At 45.8% G+C, this 19,452-nt stretch overlaps 1 protein-coding gene across 1 annotated transcript in view; it reads right to left on the minus strand.

The window, feature by feature from the left end:
• Positions 1-2,042: 2,042 nt before the first annotated feature.
• The window catches only part of heca (hdc homolog, cell cycle regulator), a 36,702-nt gene continuing 19,292 nt past the window's right edge, over positions 2,043-19,452 (minus strand). Inside the window, exons 3-4 of the mRNA XM_060831230.1 lie at positions 11,253-11,407; positions 2,043-3,539 (exon numbers count right to left, since the gene is read on the minus strand). Of these exons, the coding sequence (XP_060687213.1) occupies positions 3,375-3,539; positions 11,253-11,407 (320 nt within the window). The 3' untranslated portion in view covers positions 2,043-3,374. The remainder of the gene's footprint in view (positions 3,540-11,252; positions 11,408-19,452) is intronic.

Raw genomic sequence — 19,452 nt, forward strand, 5'->3', positions numbered from 1 at the left:
CTGATGGGACTGGACAGGCTAGATACAGGAAGAACGTGCCCGATGTTGGGGCAGTCCAGAACGAGGGGTCACAGTCTAAGAATAAGGGGGAAGCCATTCAGCACTGAGATGAGGAAGAACTTCTTCATTCAGAGAATTGTGATTCTCTCCCACAGGAAGCTGTTGGGGCCAGTTCATTAGATATATTGAAGAGGGAGCTGGACATGACCCTTGCGGCTAAAGAGATCACATGGAGAGAAAGCGGGAGTGGGATAGTGAGAGTGCATGGTCAGTCACGAATGGTGGAACAGGCTTGAGGGGCCAAATGGTCTACTCCTGCAGATTTTTTTTAACGTTTGTGTGTTTCTGGCTCCTTCACCACATACCCTGAATTGTTGTGTCGTCTCCGTACAGGGAAGCAGTTTGTCCCAAGCTACTCCCGATAACATCTACCATAGCTGTCAACACCTCTACCAATTCCATTTCTCCTTTCACCCTCACAACTCTAAAAGAGGACAAGCCCTACCTTTTCCAAAGGGGGGGAATTTCTTCTCTCAGAGGGTGGTGAATTTGTGGAATTCTCTTTCCCTGAGGGCGGTCAAGGCTGGGTCATTAGGAATATGCAAGGTCGTTTAATCAGGAAGGGAATCAAGGATTATTGGGAAAAGGCAGGAAAGTGAAGTTGAGATTTATTAGATCATCCATGATCTCAATCAACAGCAGAATAGACTCGATGGGCTGAATGGCCTACTTCTACTCCTGTGGATTATGGTCTAAACCCCATTCTCACAAATCTCTACAACACATTTGCACCACAACTGATTTAGACGATACCATCAGTTTTAACAGGACATTAAGTTGATCTCAGGGTCGATAGTGTGTCACAAGTAACTGGATTTGCATTCTAATGTATAATTAAAATTTAAATGCTCACAGAGGTTTTGAAAACTTGCTAGAGGAAAGCAACTATTTCAGTGAACAATGGAGTTAGTGCTGTGACATAGCTTGGACTGAGAAGCAGGAACATTAGCAAAAAAACCAGGACCTCAATGGACTGGAACTTCACCAGATCGACTGAGCACATGGGGTAGGTAGTGGTAATGCGAATGTTACTGGACTAGTAACCTCAAAGTCTGGACACAAGAGTTCAAATCCACCCCAGCAGCTGGTGAAAGTTAGAATCTATTAATAAAAGTGAGAATTTAAAAGGTAATCTCAGTGAATGTGAAACTATCTTTCAGCCTTGTAATGGTTAATCTGATTCACTAATTCCCTCTGTCAAAGCCTCTTATCTGGCACTCATCAGGACACTTTGCAATATTTGAAAGGCATTTGGATGGGTGTATGAATAGGAAGGGTTTGGAGGGATATGGGCCAGGTGCTGGCAGGTGGGACTAGGTTGGGTTGGGATATCTGGTCGGCGTGGATGGGTTAGACCGAAGGGTCTGTTTCCGTGCTGTACATCTCTATGACTCCAGGAATACCAATTTATGGGGAAAACTAACTTCTTGAGGAAAATGCTGAGTGCTTGCTTGCCCCCGAATTGGTATTCTTGCAAATTGTCCTGATGACTGAAGACAAAAAGTTTGACAAAATGTAATTTTTTTTGTGCCGTGTTAGCGAATGGCTTTTAAGAGGGCAATGTGCCACCTTTACAGCTGCCCTGCTCGACTCTCGAGTAATGTGGTAAACTCTTCACTGCCCTCTGAAATGACCAAACAAGCTGCTCTGTCCAAGGGCAATTAGGGACATGTATCAAATGCTGGACTTGCCACCATCAGAAAGTAAATAAGAATAATACCAAAAGTGACTATTTGGGCGCATTACCTACAGAAAAGCAAGGAGAGATAAGCATAATTCGTACCACAACAGTAGAATAGTGTTCTCGCCACCAACCCCTTGCTCTATACTCGGACAAAGTGAGGGCCGCAGATGCTGAAGAATCAGAGTCAAAAAGTGTGGCGCTGGAAAAGCACAGCCGGTCAGGCAGCATCCGAGGAGCAGGAGAGTCGGACATTCCTGATGAAGGGCTTATGCCCAAAACATTGACTCTCCTGCTCCTCTGATGCTGCCTGACCTGCTGTGCTTTTGCAGCGCCACACTTTTTGACCCTTGCTCCTCACTGTCAACTCCAACCCAGTGTATGGAGCTTGTGCGTTCATTCCCCAGTCGACCACTCCAACCCTGCTCAAATGAAGTCTTGAACTCAAAACTTTGGTGACACTCCGGAGGGAGTGCTGTCCTGCAGGCATATCATCTTTTGATTAAAGCTGAGGCATCCTCTGGATCCCATGGACACTACCTTGAAGAGGAGCGAGAAAACTTCCTCCCGATAGCCTGGTCGGTGTTTATCCCTCTCATGTGCTGCGGGCCGCGTGATGGCCTGAGATCCTGAAAGGTGCTATACAAATGCAGGTGCTTCTTTTCTCCTGCTGAGGAGAGGAGGGGCCATAGGTCTGAACTGCAACCCCCAGTCTGCACCAAGTGAGCTCACCTCAAAGCAGCCTCCCTGAGGTGCATTCAGGAGGTGACCCAGGCCTAACGTCTCTCAACTTCGGGTCTTTCGGAAAGGATGTGGGTTCGGGTGGGGGAAGGGTTTGGTTACAAACAGGCTGTAGCCAGATCAGGGTCAGCTCTTGCACACACCGCCCCTTCCCTCAGCAATCAAACAGATGGGGCCAGAATGCAAACTCACTCAGAAAGGCCGTGGGGTGAGGTGAGATTTGGGGTTTGCTCCTGGGGGCTGAATGTGCAGGTCTAGTTTGGGGGGGGGCGCAGTTTAATTTAGATGATTAACCCCCATTTAGCCATTCGCGGCCAACCTGGGGTGAATGCAGTCTTGTTTGATGTGGCGAGTTGAGGGGGTATACAAATGTGGACCATCTCTTACTCCTTCCACCTCAAGCAACTAAGCCAGTTCCTCTCTCACCTAACCCAAGGAAAAGGGTCACCAGACCCCAAAACATTAAACCCTGCTTTCCCTCTCTGCAGAACCTGCAGAGACTTTACAGCAATTTCTGTTTTCCCATGAGTCGCTCAACACCCCGGACGTCCGTCGACAAAGAGGCAGTCTGGTTAGGAGGGGCGAGCCTGGCATAAGGATACATTCAACCATCAAGCCCCAGGAGTGACCGAAGAGATAAACCATTCCCAGTCTCTAGAGCTTCGAAAGGTGGGAATGGGGTGTGCACATAACCGTTCTGCAGGGATCAAACCCAAACCAGCTGCTTGCATCCAAACCTTTTCCGTCCACCTCTTCAGCTGCTTCCCCCTCCCACACCCTCCCCCACCATCCTCGGCTAACACTGGATAAAGACTTGCACACAAGCAACCCAAACAGATCACTACACCCTACATACCAATTGCTCTAGAAAATATAAAGAAGAAAGCATTTGTCAATAAGCTTCCAACACTTTGAATGAAGAAAAGGGTTTTACAAAGTGGTAGTCCAGATTGCCACAGTGTGGACACTGCTGCACGTTGCTGTACTCTGAGAAATACTGCATTCCCACTCGCACGTCAATAACTGGCTTCCCACAGTGTTTGCAGTTAAGTCTGGCCTAGAACAGAGCAACAACGTTTGTTTAAGAGAAGGTAGAAACATAGTACAGCAGCCAATTTATTCTCTGCATGTCTACATTTAACATCATATCAATATCCGACAGCACACCCCCTCCCCCTCCCTTCATTGTAAGGCTTGTGTCAACCTCGAATCCTGCTGGGGGACATGAACCCAGGAGCAAGTGAAAGCACTCAAGCCGCGACTGAACAGTGGACAGACTTAATAAAGTGACAAGAAAATGGGGTGAAAGGTATTTTCAAGCTACTTGAACTTTACAAGATACTTATAGGGGTAGCAAGGCTGGTAATGATTTTAAGGGGATACTGGATAAACACTTTAGAGGTATCGAGTTGTAGGGGCTACAAAGGTTAGAAATTGGGACTGAGACTCACTGGATTTCTCTACGTATGATAGCATGAACTGAATGGGCCAAATGGCCTCCTCCTGACCAGGTAAGGCTGCACACACAATGCTTTGGAGCAAAAGATGGAGGAGCAGAACCAGGCCCTCAATTACGCTTGCCATTCAATCACGACTGAGATATTTCTCAACCCCATTTTCCTGCCTTCTCCCTGTAACCCTTGATCCCCTTACTAATCATAAACCTATCTATCTCTGTATAGAATACACTCAATGACTTGGCCTCTACAGCGCTCTACTGTAACAAGTTCCACAGATTCACCGCCTCTTGGCTGAAGAAATTCCTCTTCATCTCAGTTCTAAAGGGTCTTCTCTTCACTCTGAGGCTGTGCCCTTGGACCCTAGTCTTTCCTACTCGTGGAAATATCTCCACGTCCGCTGTATCTAGGTCTCTCAATATTCTGTATGTTTCAATCAGATCCCCCCTTAACCTTCTAAACTCCATGGAGTACAAACTCAGTCCTCAACCTGCCCATACACAACAAGTCCTTCATCTCAGGGATTATTCTTGTAAATGTCCTCTGGACTTCCTCCAACACAAGCACATCCTTCCTTAGATAAGGGGCTTAAAACTGTTCCCAATATTCAGAATACAGTCTGACCAGACAATTAATGTCTAATGCAAACAGTTGTGGTCCCAGCACAGACCCCTGCAAAACACCACTTTTCACTGGCTGCCATCCTGAGAAAGACCCTTTGATCCGCTCCCCCACTTTCTGCCTTCTGCCAGTCAGCAAACCCTTTATCCATACCAGTACCTGGCCCCTAACATCTTATCTTATTTAGCAGCATCCTGTGTGGCACCTCGTCAAAGGCCTTCTGGAAATCTAAATCAATCACACCCACTGGCTCTCCTGTGTCTATCTGGCTCATTACCTTTTCAAAGAGTCCTAGCAGATCTGTCAGGCATGAGCTGCCAAGATGAGGCCGTGCTGACTCTGCCTTCTCTTACCATGTGCTTCCACGTACCTCACAATGGGAGGTTCACATCACCAACACTGGGCAACTCTTTGCCAGCTCTCTATGGCAGATCTTATTCTTACAAACTCATCCTTCACAATGGCACTCTAAAATTCTACGAATGACTGAAGTCAGGCTAACCGGCCTATAATTTCCTGTCTTCTGCCTCCAGTCCTCTGGGACCCTCCCACTGATTCCTGAAAGGTCACCACCAATGCCTCTACAATCTCCTCAGCTATCTCCTTCAGAACTCTGGGGTGTAGTCCATCTGGTCAGATGATTTATAATGTGTACATTTTCGGCTTCCCCAGCACAGTTTCCTCAGTGATGGCCACTACACTCACCTCTGGTTGAGATTCTGAAGGGAGATTAGAGAGAGTTAGGCAGAAATATAAAAAAGAAGTCCTTAAGGGTAATAATATCTGGATTACTCCTGGTGCTACGAGCTAGTGAGGGCAGGAATAGGAGGAGAGAGCAGATGAATGCATGGCTGAGCAGCTGGTGTATGGAAGAAGGATTCACATTTTTGGATCATTGGACTCTCCTTTGGGGTAGAAGTGACCTAAATTAAAAGGGGACTAATATACTGGCATGGAAATTTTCTAGAACTGCTTGGGAGGATTTAAACTAGTACGGTTGGGGGGGGTGGGACCCAGGGAGATAGTGAGGAAAGAGAGCAATCTGAGACTGGTACAGTTGAGAACAGAAGCGAGTCAAACAGTCAGGGCAGGCAGGGACAAGGTAGGACTAATAAATTAAACTGCATTTATTTCAATGCAAGGGGCCTAACAGGGAAGGCAGATGAACTCAGGGCATGATTAGGAACATGGGACTGGGATATCATAGCAATTACAGAAACATGGCTCAGGGATGGGCAGGACTGGCAGCTTAATGTTCCAGGATACAAATGCTACAGGAAGGATAGAAAGGGAGGCAAGAGAGGAGGGGGAGTGGTGTTTTGATAAGGGATAGCATTACAGCTGTGCTGAGGGTGGATATTCCCGGAAATACATCCAGGGAAGTTATAAGAAATAAGAAAGGGATGATCACCTTATTGGGATTGTATTATAGACCACCCAATAGTCAGAGGGAAATTGAGAAACAAACTTGTAAGGAGATGTCAGCTATCTGTAAGAATAATAGGGTAGTTATGGTAGAGAATTTTAACTTTCCAAACATTGACTGGTACTGCCATAGTTAAAGGTTTAGATGGAGAGGAATTTCTTAAGTGCATACAAGACAATTTTCTAATTCAGTATGTGGATGTACCTACTAGAGAAGGTGCAAAACTTGACCAACTCTTGGGAAATAAGGCAGGGCAGGTGACTGAGGTGTCAGTGGGGGAGCACTTTGGGGCCAGCGACCACAATTCTATTCATTTTTAAATAGTGATGGAAAAGGATAGACCAGATCTAAAAGTCAAAGTTCTAAATTGGAGAAAGGCCAATTTTGACGGTATTAGTCGAGAACTTTCGAAAGCTGATTGGAGGCAGGTGTTCGCAGGTAAAGGGACGGCTGGAAAATGGGAAGCCTTCAGAAATGAGATAACAAGAATCCAGAGAAAGTATATTCCTGTCAGGGTGAAAGGGAAGACTGGTAGGTATAGGGAATGCTGGATGACGAAAGGAATTGAGGGTTTGGTTAAGAAAAAGAAGGAAGCATATGTCAGGTACAGACAGGATCGATCGAGTGAATCCTTAGAAGAGTATAAAGGAAGTAGGAGTATACTTAAGAGGGAAATCAGGAGGACAAAACAGGGACACGAGATAGCGTTGGCAAATAGAATTAAGGAGAATCCAAAGGGTTTTTACAAAGATATTAAGGACAAAAGGGTAACTAGGGAGAGAATAGGGCCCCTTAAAGATCAGCATGGAGGCCTTTGTGTGGAGCCACAGAAAATGGGGGAGACACTAAATGAATATTTTGCATCAGTATTTACTGTGGAAAAGGATATGGAAGATATAGACTGTAGGGAAATAGATGGTGACATCTTGCAAAATGTCCAGATTACAGAGAAGGAAGTGCTGGATATCTTGAAACAGTTAAAGATGGATAAATCCCCAGGACCTGATCAGGTGTACCAGAGAACTCTGTGGGAAGCTAGAGAAGTGATTGCTGGGCCTCTTGCTGAGATATTTGTATCATCGATAATCACAAGTGAGGTGCCGGAAGATAGAGGTTGGCAAACGTGGTGCCACTGTTTAAGAACGGTGGTAAAGACAAGCCAGGGAACTATAGACCAGTGAGCCTGACCTCAGTGGTGGGTAAGTTGTTGGAGGGGATCCTGAGGGACAGGATGTACATGTATTTGGGAAGGCAAGGACTGATTAGGGATAGTCAACATGGCTTTGTGCGTGGGAAATCATGTCACACAAACTTGATTGAGTTTTTTGAAGAAGTAACAAAGAAGATTGATGAGGGCAGAGCAGTAGATGCGATCTATATGGACTTCAGTAAGGTGTTCGACAAGGTTCCCCATGGGAGACTGATTAGCAAGGTTATATCTCATGGAATACACAGAGAACTAGCCATTTGGATACAGAACTGGCTCAAAGGTAAAAGACAGAGGGTGGTGGTGGAGGGTTGTTTTTCAAACTGGAGGCCTCTGACCAGTGGAGTGCCACGAGGATCGGTGCTGGGTCCTCTACTTTTTGTCATTTATATAAATGATTTGGATGCGAGCATAAGAGGTACAGTTAATAAGTTTGCAGATGACACCAAAATTGGAGGTGTAGTGGACAGCGAAGAGGGTTACCTCAGATTACAACAGGATCTTGACCAGATGGGCCAATAGGCTGAGAAGTTGCAGAAGGAGTTTAATTCAGATAAATGCAAAATGCTGCATTTTGGGAAAGCAAATCTTAGCAGGACTTATACACTTAATGGTAAGATCCTAGGGAGTGTTGCTGAACAAACAGACCTTGGAGTGCAGGTTCATAGCTCCTTGAAAGTGGAGTCGCAGGTAGATGGAATAGTGAAGAAGGCGTTTGGTATGCTTTCCTTTATTGGTCAGAGTAGGGAGGTCATGTTGTGGCTGTACAGGACATTGGTTAGGCCACTGTTGAAATATTGCATGCAATTCTGGTTTCCTTCCTATCGGAAAGATGTTGTGAAACTTGAAAGAGTTCAGAAAAGATTTACAGGGATGTTGCCAGGGTTGAGGGATGTGAGCTACAGGGAGAGGCTGAACAGGCTGGGGTTGTTTTCCCTGGAGCGTCAGAGGCTGAGGGGTGACCTTATAAAGGTTTACAAAAGTATGAGGGGCACGGATAGGGTAAATAGGCAAAGTCTTTTCCCTGAGGTGGGAGAGTCCAGAACTAGAGGGCATAGGTTTAGGGTGAGAGGGGAAAGATATAACAGAGACCTAAGGGGCAACTTTTTCACGCAGATGGTGTTACATATATGAAATGAGCTGCCAGAGTAAGTGCTGGAGGTACAATTGCAACATTTAAGAGGCCTTTGGATCGGTATATGAATAGAAAGGGTTTGGAGGGATATTGTCCAGGTGCTGGCTAGTGGGACTAGATTGGGTTGGGATATCTGGTCAGCATAGACAGGTTGGACTGAAGGGTCTGTTTCCGTGCTGTACATCTCTATGACTCTGCCCCCTGAATCTCTTGCTACTGGTGTCTTCCACTGAAATCTGATGCAAAGTATCTGTTCTATTCCTTTACCATTGCTTTATTCCCCCTTACTACGTCACCAACGTCATTTTCCAGTGGTCCAACATCCACTCTTGCCTCCCTCTCTGACCTTTGAGATATCTTTAAAAAACTCTTGCAATCTTCTTTTTATTATGAGTAGCCTACTTTCATATTTCATCTTTTTCCCCTTATTGCTTTTTTTAATTTATTCTCTGCTGGTTTTTAAAGACTTCCTGATCCTCTGGCTTCCCACCGCTCTCCTTCACATTGTAAGCTTTTTCTTTTACTTTTATGCTTGTCCTTGACTGCCCTGATCAGCCTCATCCTCCCTTTGTGCATTCCTTCCTCCTTGGGATGAGTTTCTGCTGTGCCTCCCGAATTACCCTCAGAAACCCCTGCCATTGCTGCTCCACTGTCTTTCCTGCTAGACTCCCCTTCCAATCAACTCTGGGCAGCTCCTCCCCTCACGTCCTTGTCATTACCATACTGTAATACCATTTCATCTGATTCCAGCTTCTCCCTCTCAAACTGCAGGGTGAATTCTCTCATATTATGGTCACTGCCCCCGACTGGATTCCTTCACCTTAAACTCCCTTATCAAGTCTACTTCATCACCAAATCTAGAACTGCCTATTCCCTGGTGAGCTCTACCATAAGCTGCTCCAAAAAGACATCTTGTAGACACTCTACAACTTCCTTTTTTTGATTAGATTCCCTTCAGTGTGGAAACAGGCCCTTCAGCCCAACAAGTCCACCATCCGAAGAGCAACCCACCCAGACCCATTCCCTGAGTAATGCATCTAATACTACAGGCAATTTAGCATGGCCAATTCACCTAACCTGCACAGCTTTGAACTGTGGGAGGAAACTGGAGCACCCGGAGGAAACCCACACAGACACGGGGAGAACGTGCAAACTCCACACACAGTTGCCGGAGGCAGATTTGAACCTCTTGAGATCCACTCCCAACCTGATTTTCCCAGTCCGTCAGCAAACTGAAGTCCCCCATGATTAGTGCAATTACGCGTTTCTTCCCTACCTTTTCTATCTCCTGACTGATTTACTTCCCCACATCCTGACTACTGCTAGGGGGGCTGTACACAACTTCTATCAGGGTCTTTTTTGCCTTTGGGATTCTTCAACTCTACCCACACAGATTCTACACATTCCAACTTCTCGGCCTGCCCTTTCAAATGGACGTGTATCCTTGGATATTTATCTCCCAGCCCCTTGCAGCCATATTTCTGTGATACCTAGAACATCATACCCACCAATTTTAATTGACCTGACTGCATTTAAGTCCAATACCTGCAGTCCTGTGTTGACTGCCCTGCTTCTCATAGTTGTCCCCCTACCTGCTATGCCTGAAGTTAGATTCCTGACATTTTCCATACTCTCTGTCCTATTGTTTGTTTATTCTGGAAACTTTAATCACCTCTGTTCAGCCCTCCCTCACTGAGTTTCGCCATAATTTTCCATGCAACCAAACTCACCCCTCCACCATTTAGTTTAAAGCACTATGCCCGAGTTATGCAATTCACCAGGATTCTGGTCCCAGCGTGACTTAGGTGGAGTCTGTCCCATTGGAACAGCTCTCTCCTTCCCCAGTACTAGTCCCAATGCCCCATGAATTCAAACCCATTTCTCCTACACCGATCTTTAAGCCAATTGTTTACCTCTATAGTCTTGCTGACCCTATACCAATCAGCTCATGGCTCAGGTAATAATCCAGAGATCATTACCTTTTTTGGTTCTGCTTTCTACGTTAGCCCCCTTGCTGCTCAAGATCCCTCAGCAGAGCCTCGTTCCTCTTTCTACCTGTGTTGTTGGGGACCACGACAACTGGATCTTACCCTCCCACTCTAAGTTCCTCTGCAGCCCAGATGAGATATTCCTGTATCCAGGCACCAGGCACACAACACAGCCTTCAGGACTCTCAATCCTGGCCACAGGGAACAATGTCTATCCTCCTGACTTCACCATCCCCAATTACAATGGCATTTCTCTTTCCTACCTCAATCTGACTTGAATGGCTTCCTATACAATAGACAATAGGTGCAGGAGTAGACCATTTGGCCCTTCAAGCCAGCAGCACTGTTCGTTATGATCATGGCTGATCATCCACAATCAGTATTCTGTTCCTGTCTTATCCCCATAACCCATGATTCCACTATCGTTAAGAGCTCTATCTATCTCTTTCTTGAATGTATCCAGACACTTGGCCTCCACTGCCTTCTGGGGCAGAGCAGAAGTTGGCATCGGTGACCACAGTGCTATGGTCAGCTTGGTCATCCTCCCTACAGCCCCCAATCTCATCCACACAGGGAGCAAGAACCTCAGTGCCAAGTTGGGAAGCCAGTGTGAAGTGGGGCCAGTCCCAGGTAGTATGATCCTGAACATGACCCCGCGAATGCTTCAGAAAGTGCACGTGTTAGGAGAATGGGGGCTGGATTGTAAGAAGATTGTTAGCAGCCACATCATCTGCAGACGCTGAACAACCTGACGACACCACCTACCCTGGTGATGAACAATGTGATGCTGCCCAGATCCAGTGAGGAATTGCGCCTTGAAGCAAGGCATCACCTTCCTACGGCCGAGGATACTGAACTCTGCAGGTACCTCTAGGTAGATCGGCCAGGCAGCAATGGCTTAGGAAGGAGCAGACAAGAGACAGACATACAACCCACCTGACAGCACGGAGACGCAGCCAAGATGTCGTAAGTGTACATGGTGCCCAGCTGATGCCAACTCCCGTCCCATCGTGACTTGCATTTGATGCAAATTATCTTATGTACCCCTTCGAGACAGTCCACGCAGATGGCATAGAGATGCATGAGCCTTCCTGTAATCAGACCAAGGGCAAAGTTTGAGTCAGGTCCCACTTTTACAGATACAAGTTACAGCCCAGACGTTGTTATTTCTCAAAACTAGAAAACTACACTCTTATGTTATTTTACTTTTAGAAGTACTCACAGGATATGGACTTTGATGGCTAGGCCAGGCACTAAAAACTCATTCCTAATTACCCAGAGGGCAGTAACATTGCTGTGGGACTGAAGTCACGTGTGGGCCAGACAGATAAGGATGGTAGATTTCCTTCCCTAAAGGCCATTAGTGAACCAGATGCAGAAACAGAAATTGCTGGAAAAGCTCAGCAAATCTGGCAGCATCTATAAAGAGAAATCAGAGTTAACGTTTCAGGTTGAGTGACTCTTCCTCAGAACCAGAGGGGTTTTTAAGACAATTGACCGAGTTTACATAATCACCATCAGGTTGGCTTTCTATTCCAAATATTTCTATTAAATTCAAATTTCACCACTGGCTGTGGTGGGATTCTGGATTACTCATCTCGAACTCTAGTAACAGTGACTACAGTTCAAAAACAGAACAGCTCACAAGCTGTCAATTGCTTTGGACGATTCTGAGGTTTCGAAAGGTGCAATATGAATGCAAGTCCTTCTTTCTAAATCAGTGTTGCAGTCTGCCCTAAACAGCTGTCCTGTATATCTCACTCTCCACCCACCAACCCAGACTCAATACCTCATTTCCCAATGATTATAGAGCTTCCCGGCTTCCCTTCTAAGAAGGAGGGAATGGTCACAACTCTGAAAGCCAAAACGGGGTTGATCTAAATTGAAACCTGTGCAGCAGTTTCCTCAGGGTGTGGAGGGCTGAGGGTGGGAAGGAGTATAACCATGTCACGACTGAGCCTTTCCTTGCTCTGCTCCCTGTGTTCAGGAAGTGCAAATTTCCTGGTGTGAGCTCCTTTCAGACAGGACTACAGTTAGGAGCACCCTACCACTGCAAAATGATTGGGGCGGGGGAGGGGGGCAGTCCAGACAGAGGAGATAAGGAGAAACTGTTTAGTCATAGAACTTTACAGCACGGAAACAGACCCTTCGGTCCAGCTTGTCCATACTGACCAGATATCCTAAACTAATTTAGTCCCACTTGCCAGCACTTGGCCCATAGCCCTCTGAACCCTTTCTGTTCATATACCCATCTAGATGTCTTTTAAATGTTGTTATATTATCAGCCTCCATCACCTCCTCTAGCAGCTCATTCCATACCCGCACCACACTATGCAAAAAGGTTGCCGCTTAGGTCCCTTTTAAATCTTTCCCCTTTCACCCTAAACCTATGCCCTCTAGTTCTGGACTCCCCCCATCCCCAGGGAAAAGCCCTTGTCTAGTTACCCTACCCACGCCCCTCATGATTTCATAAACCTCTATAAGGTCAGCCTTCAGCCATCAACGCTCCAGGGAAAACAGCCCCAGCCTGTTCAGCCTCTCCCCTTACTCAAACCCTCCAACCTTGGCAACATCCTTGTGAATCTTTTCTGAACATTTTCAAGTTTCGTAACATCCTTCCGGCAGGTCGGAGACCAGAATTCTGCTTGCGAAAGGACTGAGGACAAGAGGACATAGATTTAAAGTAATGAGCAAATAGAAGGAAAAGCAACACAAGGGGGCACCGCGAGCAGTCAGGGTCTGGAATGTAGAGTTTGAGAACGTGGTGGAGGGTCAATCAGGGCCATGATCTGGAAAGGAAGGATGTATCGCAGTATCACAGTGAGAGGACGGGAGAACGGCGCAGAGTGAATAGTCCATACAGACAGAGCGTGCAGGCTAGGGATGCAAATATCACTTTCAATCTGGGGTGGCACGGTGGCTCAGTGGTTAGCACTGATGCCTCACAGCACCATGGACCTGGGTTCAATTCCCGCCTTGGGTGACTGTCTGTATGGAGTTCACACATTCTCCTCGTGCCTATGTGGGTTTTCTCCCACAGTCACAAAGATGTGCAGGTCAGGTGAATTGGCCATGCTAAATTGGCCACAATGTTAGGCGTAAATATAGGATAGGGGAATGGGTCTGAGTGGGTTACTCTTTGGAGGGTCAAAGGGCCAGTTTCCATACTGTAGGGAATCTAGTCAAACTAGTTTAAACTATTAAAATTAAATTGGTTAACCATTCAAATATTGACAGGTATATTTACTAAAAGTAAAAGACCAACTAATTACTTTTAGCTCTACACACCAAAACTGAAAAAAGAAAATGGTTAAACCCATTAGTACAACAAACTTTGTCTTAACTGGCACCTTCTGAACTGGCAAAAATTATATCCCTCAAATACCACAAGGTTTACTGTATTATCACAACCTCCGAGTACTCAGTTGAGGGTGCAGGTGAGAAGGCTCTCTGCCGACAAGTTTTACTTAAGTCAAAATTGCGTTATTATTTGATTGATGCTGTAAATAAAGTACAACAATGATGTGTTTACCCCTTGCATTACATTTCTATTACTTACTGTGTATTTTTACACTGATTATGTGGCCCGTTTGATTACCCAGAATATTTGATCATCCAGCACACTCCTGTACCATAGGTGCCAATTAATAAAAGGTTTGCCTTGTGACTGTAGCCTTTAAACAAATGTCAAACCTCAAACAGACCATTATTCGCAGTGAACTGCCCGGCTTTCAGGATAATACCATACAACCTTGTCATGGTAGATGCTGCAAGACGTGTCAGAGTGTCGACACGGATACCACCATTACACAGAGGAACACCTCCCACCATGTACTGGGCGGGTACTCATGTGACTCGGCCAATGTTGTCTATCTTATATGTTGCAGGCAAGGATGCCCAGAGGCATGATACATTGGTGAGACCGAGCAGAGGCTACGGCAACGGATGAATGGACACCACACAACAATCAACAGACAGGAGTGTTCCCTCCCAGTTGGAGAACACTTCAGTGGTCTGGGACCTTCGACCTCAGACCTTCAGGTGACCATCCTCCAAGGTGGATTTCCGGACAGTCAACAATGCAAAGTGGGCTAGCTAAGTTCAGTAACCATAGGGATGGCCTCAACTGGTACCTTGGGTTCATGTCACACTACAGTTGACTCCACTGCACTACACACACACACACACACACACACACACACACACACACACACACACACACACACACACACACACACACACACACACACACACACATCCTCTCTCATACACAAGCTCTCTCTCATACACTCCCACACTCTCATCCACGCACACATCCTCTCACAGACTTATACCCTTTTACACTCACATTTACACACACTCTCACAGACACTCATAATCACCTCCCCCCAACGTGCACACACACATATGCAAGTTTGTGGGGTGAATTTGTACTTGCAGAATTACATTTTATTTTGCTCAAAAACTGTTTAAATCCATGTAAGATTCTGTAAATCCTTTTTTTGGAAAAAGAATCAGTCTGAACATTGGGACACAGACAGCCTCACACAGGGCACCTCACACCTTCAATACATTATCTGGGCTGAAATGGCACCTATTGTTAAAGTTCACTTAAGAATGTAACTTTAAAAAAGTTCTGGAATTTGCATATGAAAGAACTGAAACCAACATGTCCATTCTAAAAGATGAGAGACTTAACAAACAATCCAGGTCTTTTTCAATATATAATTTCAGTTATATCACACTGTAAACTTGTGCTATAAATTCTGTGTCTTATAATCTTATACTCCATAACCACTGATGAAGGAGCAGCGCTCTGAAAGCTCGTGCTTCCAACCTGTTGGACTATAACCTGATGTTGTCTGATTTTTAACATTTTATACAATATTCTCAAATGATTTTCCAAAATGTAACTTACCTGCTGCACTTTTCTAACCTGTTTTAAACATTAACAGCAATATATTAATAGCAAGGCCTACACTTTACCATTTTCCATCCCTAATTTGGACATGATGGGCTAAATGTTCAGTAATAATTCTGTGTTGGTTTAGAGAATCAAGGATCTTTCTTCTGATCTTGCACTGGTCAGGACAATTCACAAGAATACCAATTTATACCTGAAAACAATTGGTTGGCATGTCAACTACGATTGGTAGGTAAAAACAATCCCTGCAGATGCTGGAAACCAGATTCTGGATCAGTATTGCTGGAAGAGTACAGCAGTTCAGGCAGCATCCAACGAGCAGCGAAATCGACATTTCGGGCAAAAGCCCTTCATCAGGAATAAAGCTCCGCATGGCTAATGGCGCTTCCGAGGCCGGGGGAATCTTCTGGAATGTTTGAGGAGCGCTGGTTATGGAGGTGGGTGGATAAAAGTTTGTTGTACTTATAGCTTTTGATGTTTGAGATGGAGTTGAAGTATTGTTTGGTGAGAGTATGAATTCTCCTGAGGATGTAATTCAGAGTGGGTCCTTTGCAATTCTGAGAGAGTGTGGCCCTCAGCTGAGGCAGGGCTGACTGTAGAGAGGTTAGGTGCCGGCGCATTGCTGCAAGCGTGGAGCGGAGGATCCTGAAAGAGAATTGTTGCTGGTGTTTTTGAATCTCTAGTCTGTACAGTTTGTCCTGTTCAGGTCCAAACTCCGCTGGTTTAAAGGTGGTTCGGAGTCCATGTGGGATGAGTTGGTTACGGAGGCAGGCACTGAGGAAGCAAATGTGGCTGTGGTACCGAGTTTGTTTCAGGACATGGTTGAAGAGCTTCAGGGCAGAGGAAATGATCTGGGAGTTGCAGTGGGAGAGGGACTCCCTGAGATTCTTGTAGAGAGAACTTTATTCCTGATGAAGGGCTTTTGCCCGAAACGTCGATTTCACTGCTCGTTGGATGCTGCCTGAACTGCTGTGCTCTTCCAGCACCACTGATCCAGAAACTACGATTGGTAGTAGCTTTGTCACAGAGAATTCCCTAGTTAATGACGTCTGCCAGGGTTTGCTTAAAGTTTAAACCAGACCAGTCAATTCTTAATTTCTTTCAGAAATACCTCGACTGCTGAACCTGTGAATGACCGCCACCTACCTTGTTGAGTTGAAAGAGATACAGTGCACGTACATGGTTTTTCTATCGCAAATAGCGGGACACGGTGTATGAGTAAATGTAGACTCTGGTAGACACAACTGCACTATACTGCAAGCCCAACTAACAATCCTAAATTGGTTGCCAACATAATCCATCACATACTCCTCAGGATTATCCAGCAAATGCTGTCCAATTGCAGTGCTGGGACATTGTGCTGCCAGGTTTGCTAACGGAGACAGATTGGGGAGCAACAAGCAAGATGTGAACTGTATCCAACCAGCTGGTACTGGCAAAAACCCACAACGCAGTGTCCAAAATTAATTACGGCTCCACAATTGGACAGCAGCTGCTAGATAACCCCGAGTGTGAAGTATTACGCTGACAACTGATTTAGGCTCGTCAGTCAGGTTCACACTGTGGCACACGTGTGTACCAAAGGCTACATACATTCAGACACAGGGTCAAGCTCTTTACCAACAGATATGACATGCTTGCATCGATTTCAACTCAATAATGCAGGTAGCTGCCATTCTCAGGTTCATTGCCTGGGGGGGTATGCTGATCAGAGTCAACCTGCCTGGTTTAAAATTTAAACAAAGCCTAGCAGTTAACTGTCATTCATAATTGACTGGTGCACTCTTTGTGGCCTGTGCCAATCAGTACTCTCAACCCATACAGTAGAAATGCTGGAGTTCCCGTCAATGTAGCATTCTTGTGATGTGCCTGATGAATGCAGAATGTAGCTGTTCGATACCCTGTGCTTCTCTTAAAAAAGAAACATTTTTCAGGAAACGTCCTCCTCTGAGTCCTCATCCTGTCTGAATCCCTCCCAGTATTAGCTCTGCTCTCTCACCGTATCCGGTGGATCCCCCCCTGTGCAGCCACACATTCCTGCTACAAGCACGGTGCAACTATAACAAACTGTGTGCATCATTGGAATCCACAGCGGTGCTGCTGATAGAACAACACACACTATTCATATTGCCACTGCCATACCCGGCAAAAATAGCAGATTATCAGGGGTTGAGTTTCCCTTTGGTGTACAGACCACTCCCTGACAACAGCAAGCTGACTGAATAAAAGTAGGATCAAGTCAGATATGGGTTCCTACATGACAGCCATTTCAGTCGCAGTCAAGCACTTTGAGATGCACAATAGTCACAAACAGCGTTATGTAAATATAAGACAATGCTTCATGCTTCTCATTTTGCTAAAAATGCCCCCGCCCCTGGCTCAAATGCAACCCCCTCCCCTCACCAGCAAAGCAAAATCTCTTCACTATCTGTTGATACAGAAATGAGGGTAGAGTGGAACAGAGAGCGACAGAGAGAAAATGCACACACACACACAGAGACAGAAACGTATAACGGAGGGGTGGGAGGAAGGAACAAAGTAAGAGAGAAAGAAGAAACATCAAAAGTAGAACGTTTGAACCGGCTCAATTTTAGACAATTCATCTCCTCTGGACCACAAATGCTGGTAAGGTTAGACTGGCAGCACAGTGGTACAAAGGGCTCTTATCAGTCACTGCCTCATCAACACTGGCACAGCCTCCTCTCAACTCAGAGAGCTCCTTAACACATCAGGCAGGAACAGAGAGACGCTCACAAAGTCGTCAACACAGTGCACTCTAACCTAAATGACGCACACACGACTTCCTATAGGAGTTCCTCATCGGAAGGGAGGGTCAGAGCAAAACGCAAACCTGCCCCAGCAACTCAAACCGAGAAAGGGAATGATTCACAGCTTGCAGCCGTGGGTCACTGACTCGACCCGGTGTCGCTCAGAGAGGTCTGTTAGCAGGGTCCACACTGAGCTCGGGGGTGAGGGCATGCCCTTCGTCCATCCCCTCCTGTGCTACACTGACAAAGTAACATCAACACAGGCGTCACAATCAACCCAATGGGAAAGAGTGACAGTGAGCAACAAACCTGGTTCTCGCTTGTATGCAGTAAAGAGGGATTGCACAGGCTATCAGGAGCTACTGGATGTTCCCACTGTAATAACGAAGGAACTAGGATCTACCCTGGGGCTGAATATCACTCAGCCTGTCATAAAATGCTTCACGCATTAAAAGCAACCGGGCTATTCATTCAAGTGAAAGTGGCAAGCTTAAATCTGCTTTCTTAGGAAGTGTCCATCCACGGCATTCAGTGCCCATTCCATTTGTCCTGGTGGCTTTCTAGGACACAGACAGTTAAAAGTCCACCAGGGAGATGGAGTAATGCACAGGTACAACTTTACACTCAAAGAAGGAAGGGGGAAGTGATTAATGTACAGTTCAGTTAGGGGTTGCAGTCTCCTGTGTTTTAACAAAAACTAGTTGACTACAGATTTGTAAACTAATACGTCACAGTGACACATGGAGTCATAGAGATGTACAGCATAGAAACAGACCCTTCAGTCCAACTCATCCATACTGACCAGATACCCTAAATTAATCTAGTCCCATTTGCTAGCATTTGGCCCATATCCCTCTCAACCCTTCTTATTAATGTCAAGATTAGAGTGGTGCTGGAAAAGCTCAGCAGGTCAGGCAGCATCCGAAGAGCAGGAAATCGATGTTGTGGGCAAAAGCCCTTCGTCAGGAATGCTTTTGCCCAAGACATCGATTTTCCTGCTCCTCGGATGCTGCCTGACCTGCTGTGCTTTTCCAGCACCACTCTAAGCTTGATTCGGATCTCGAGCATCTGCAATCCTCACTTTGTTCTTTCTTATTCATGTTCCCATCCAGATGCCTTTTAAATGTTGCAATTGTACTAGCCTTCACATCCTCTGGCAGCTCATTCCATACACGCACCACTCTGCGTGAAAAAGTTGCCCTTTAGGTCCCTTTTATATTTTTCCCCTCTCACCTTAAACCTATGCCCTCTGGTTTTGGATTCCCCTACCCTGGAGAAAAGACCTTGTCTGTTTTATCCTATCCATGCCCCTCATGATTTTATAAACCTTGATAAGGTCACCTTTCAACCTCCGATGCTCCAGGGAAAACAGCCCCAGCCTATTCAGCCAACGCTGGTGACATCCTTATAAATCATTCAAGTAGAGGTCTAATCTCAGACATCC

The sequence above is a fragment of the Hemiscyllium ocellatum genome, chromosome 10 (genome assembly GCF_020745735.1).
Source record: "Hemiscyllium ocellatum isolate sHemOce1 chromosome 10, sHemOce1.pat.X.cur, whole genome shotgun sequence".
Classification (NCBI taxonomy): domain Eukaryota; kingdom Metazoa; phylum Chordata; class Chondrichthyes; order Orectolobiformes; family Hemiscylliidae; genus Hemiscyllium; species Hemiscyllium ocellatum.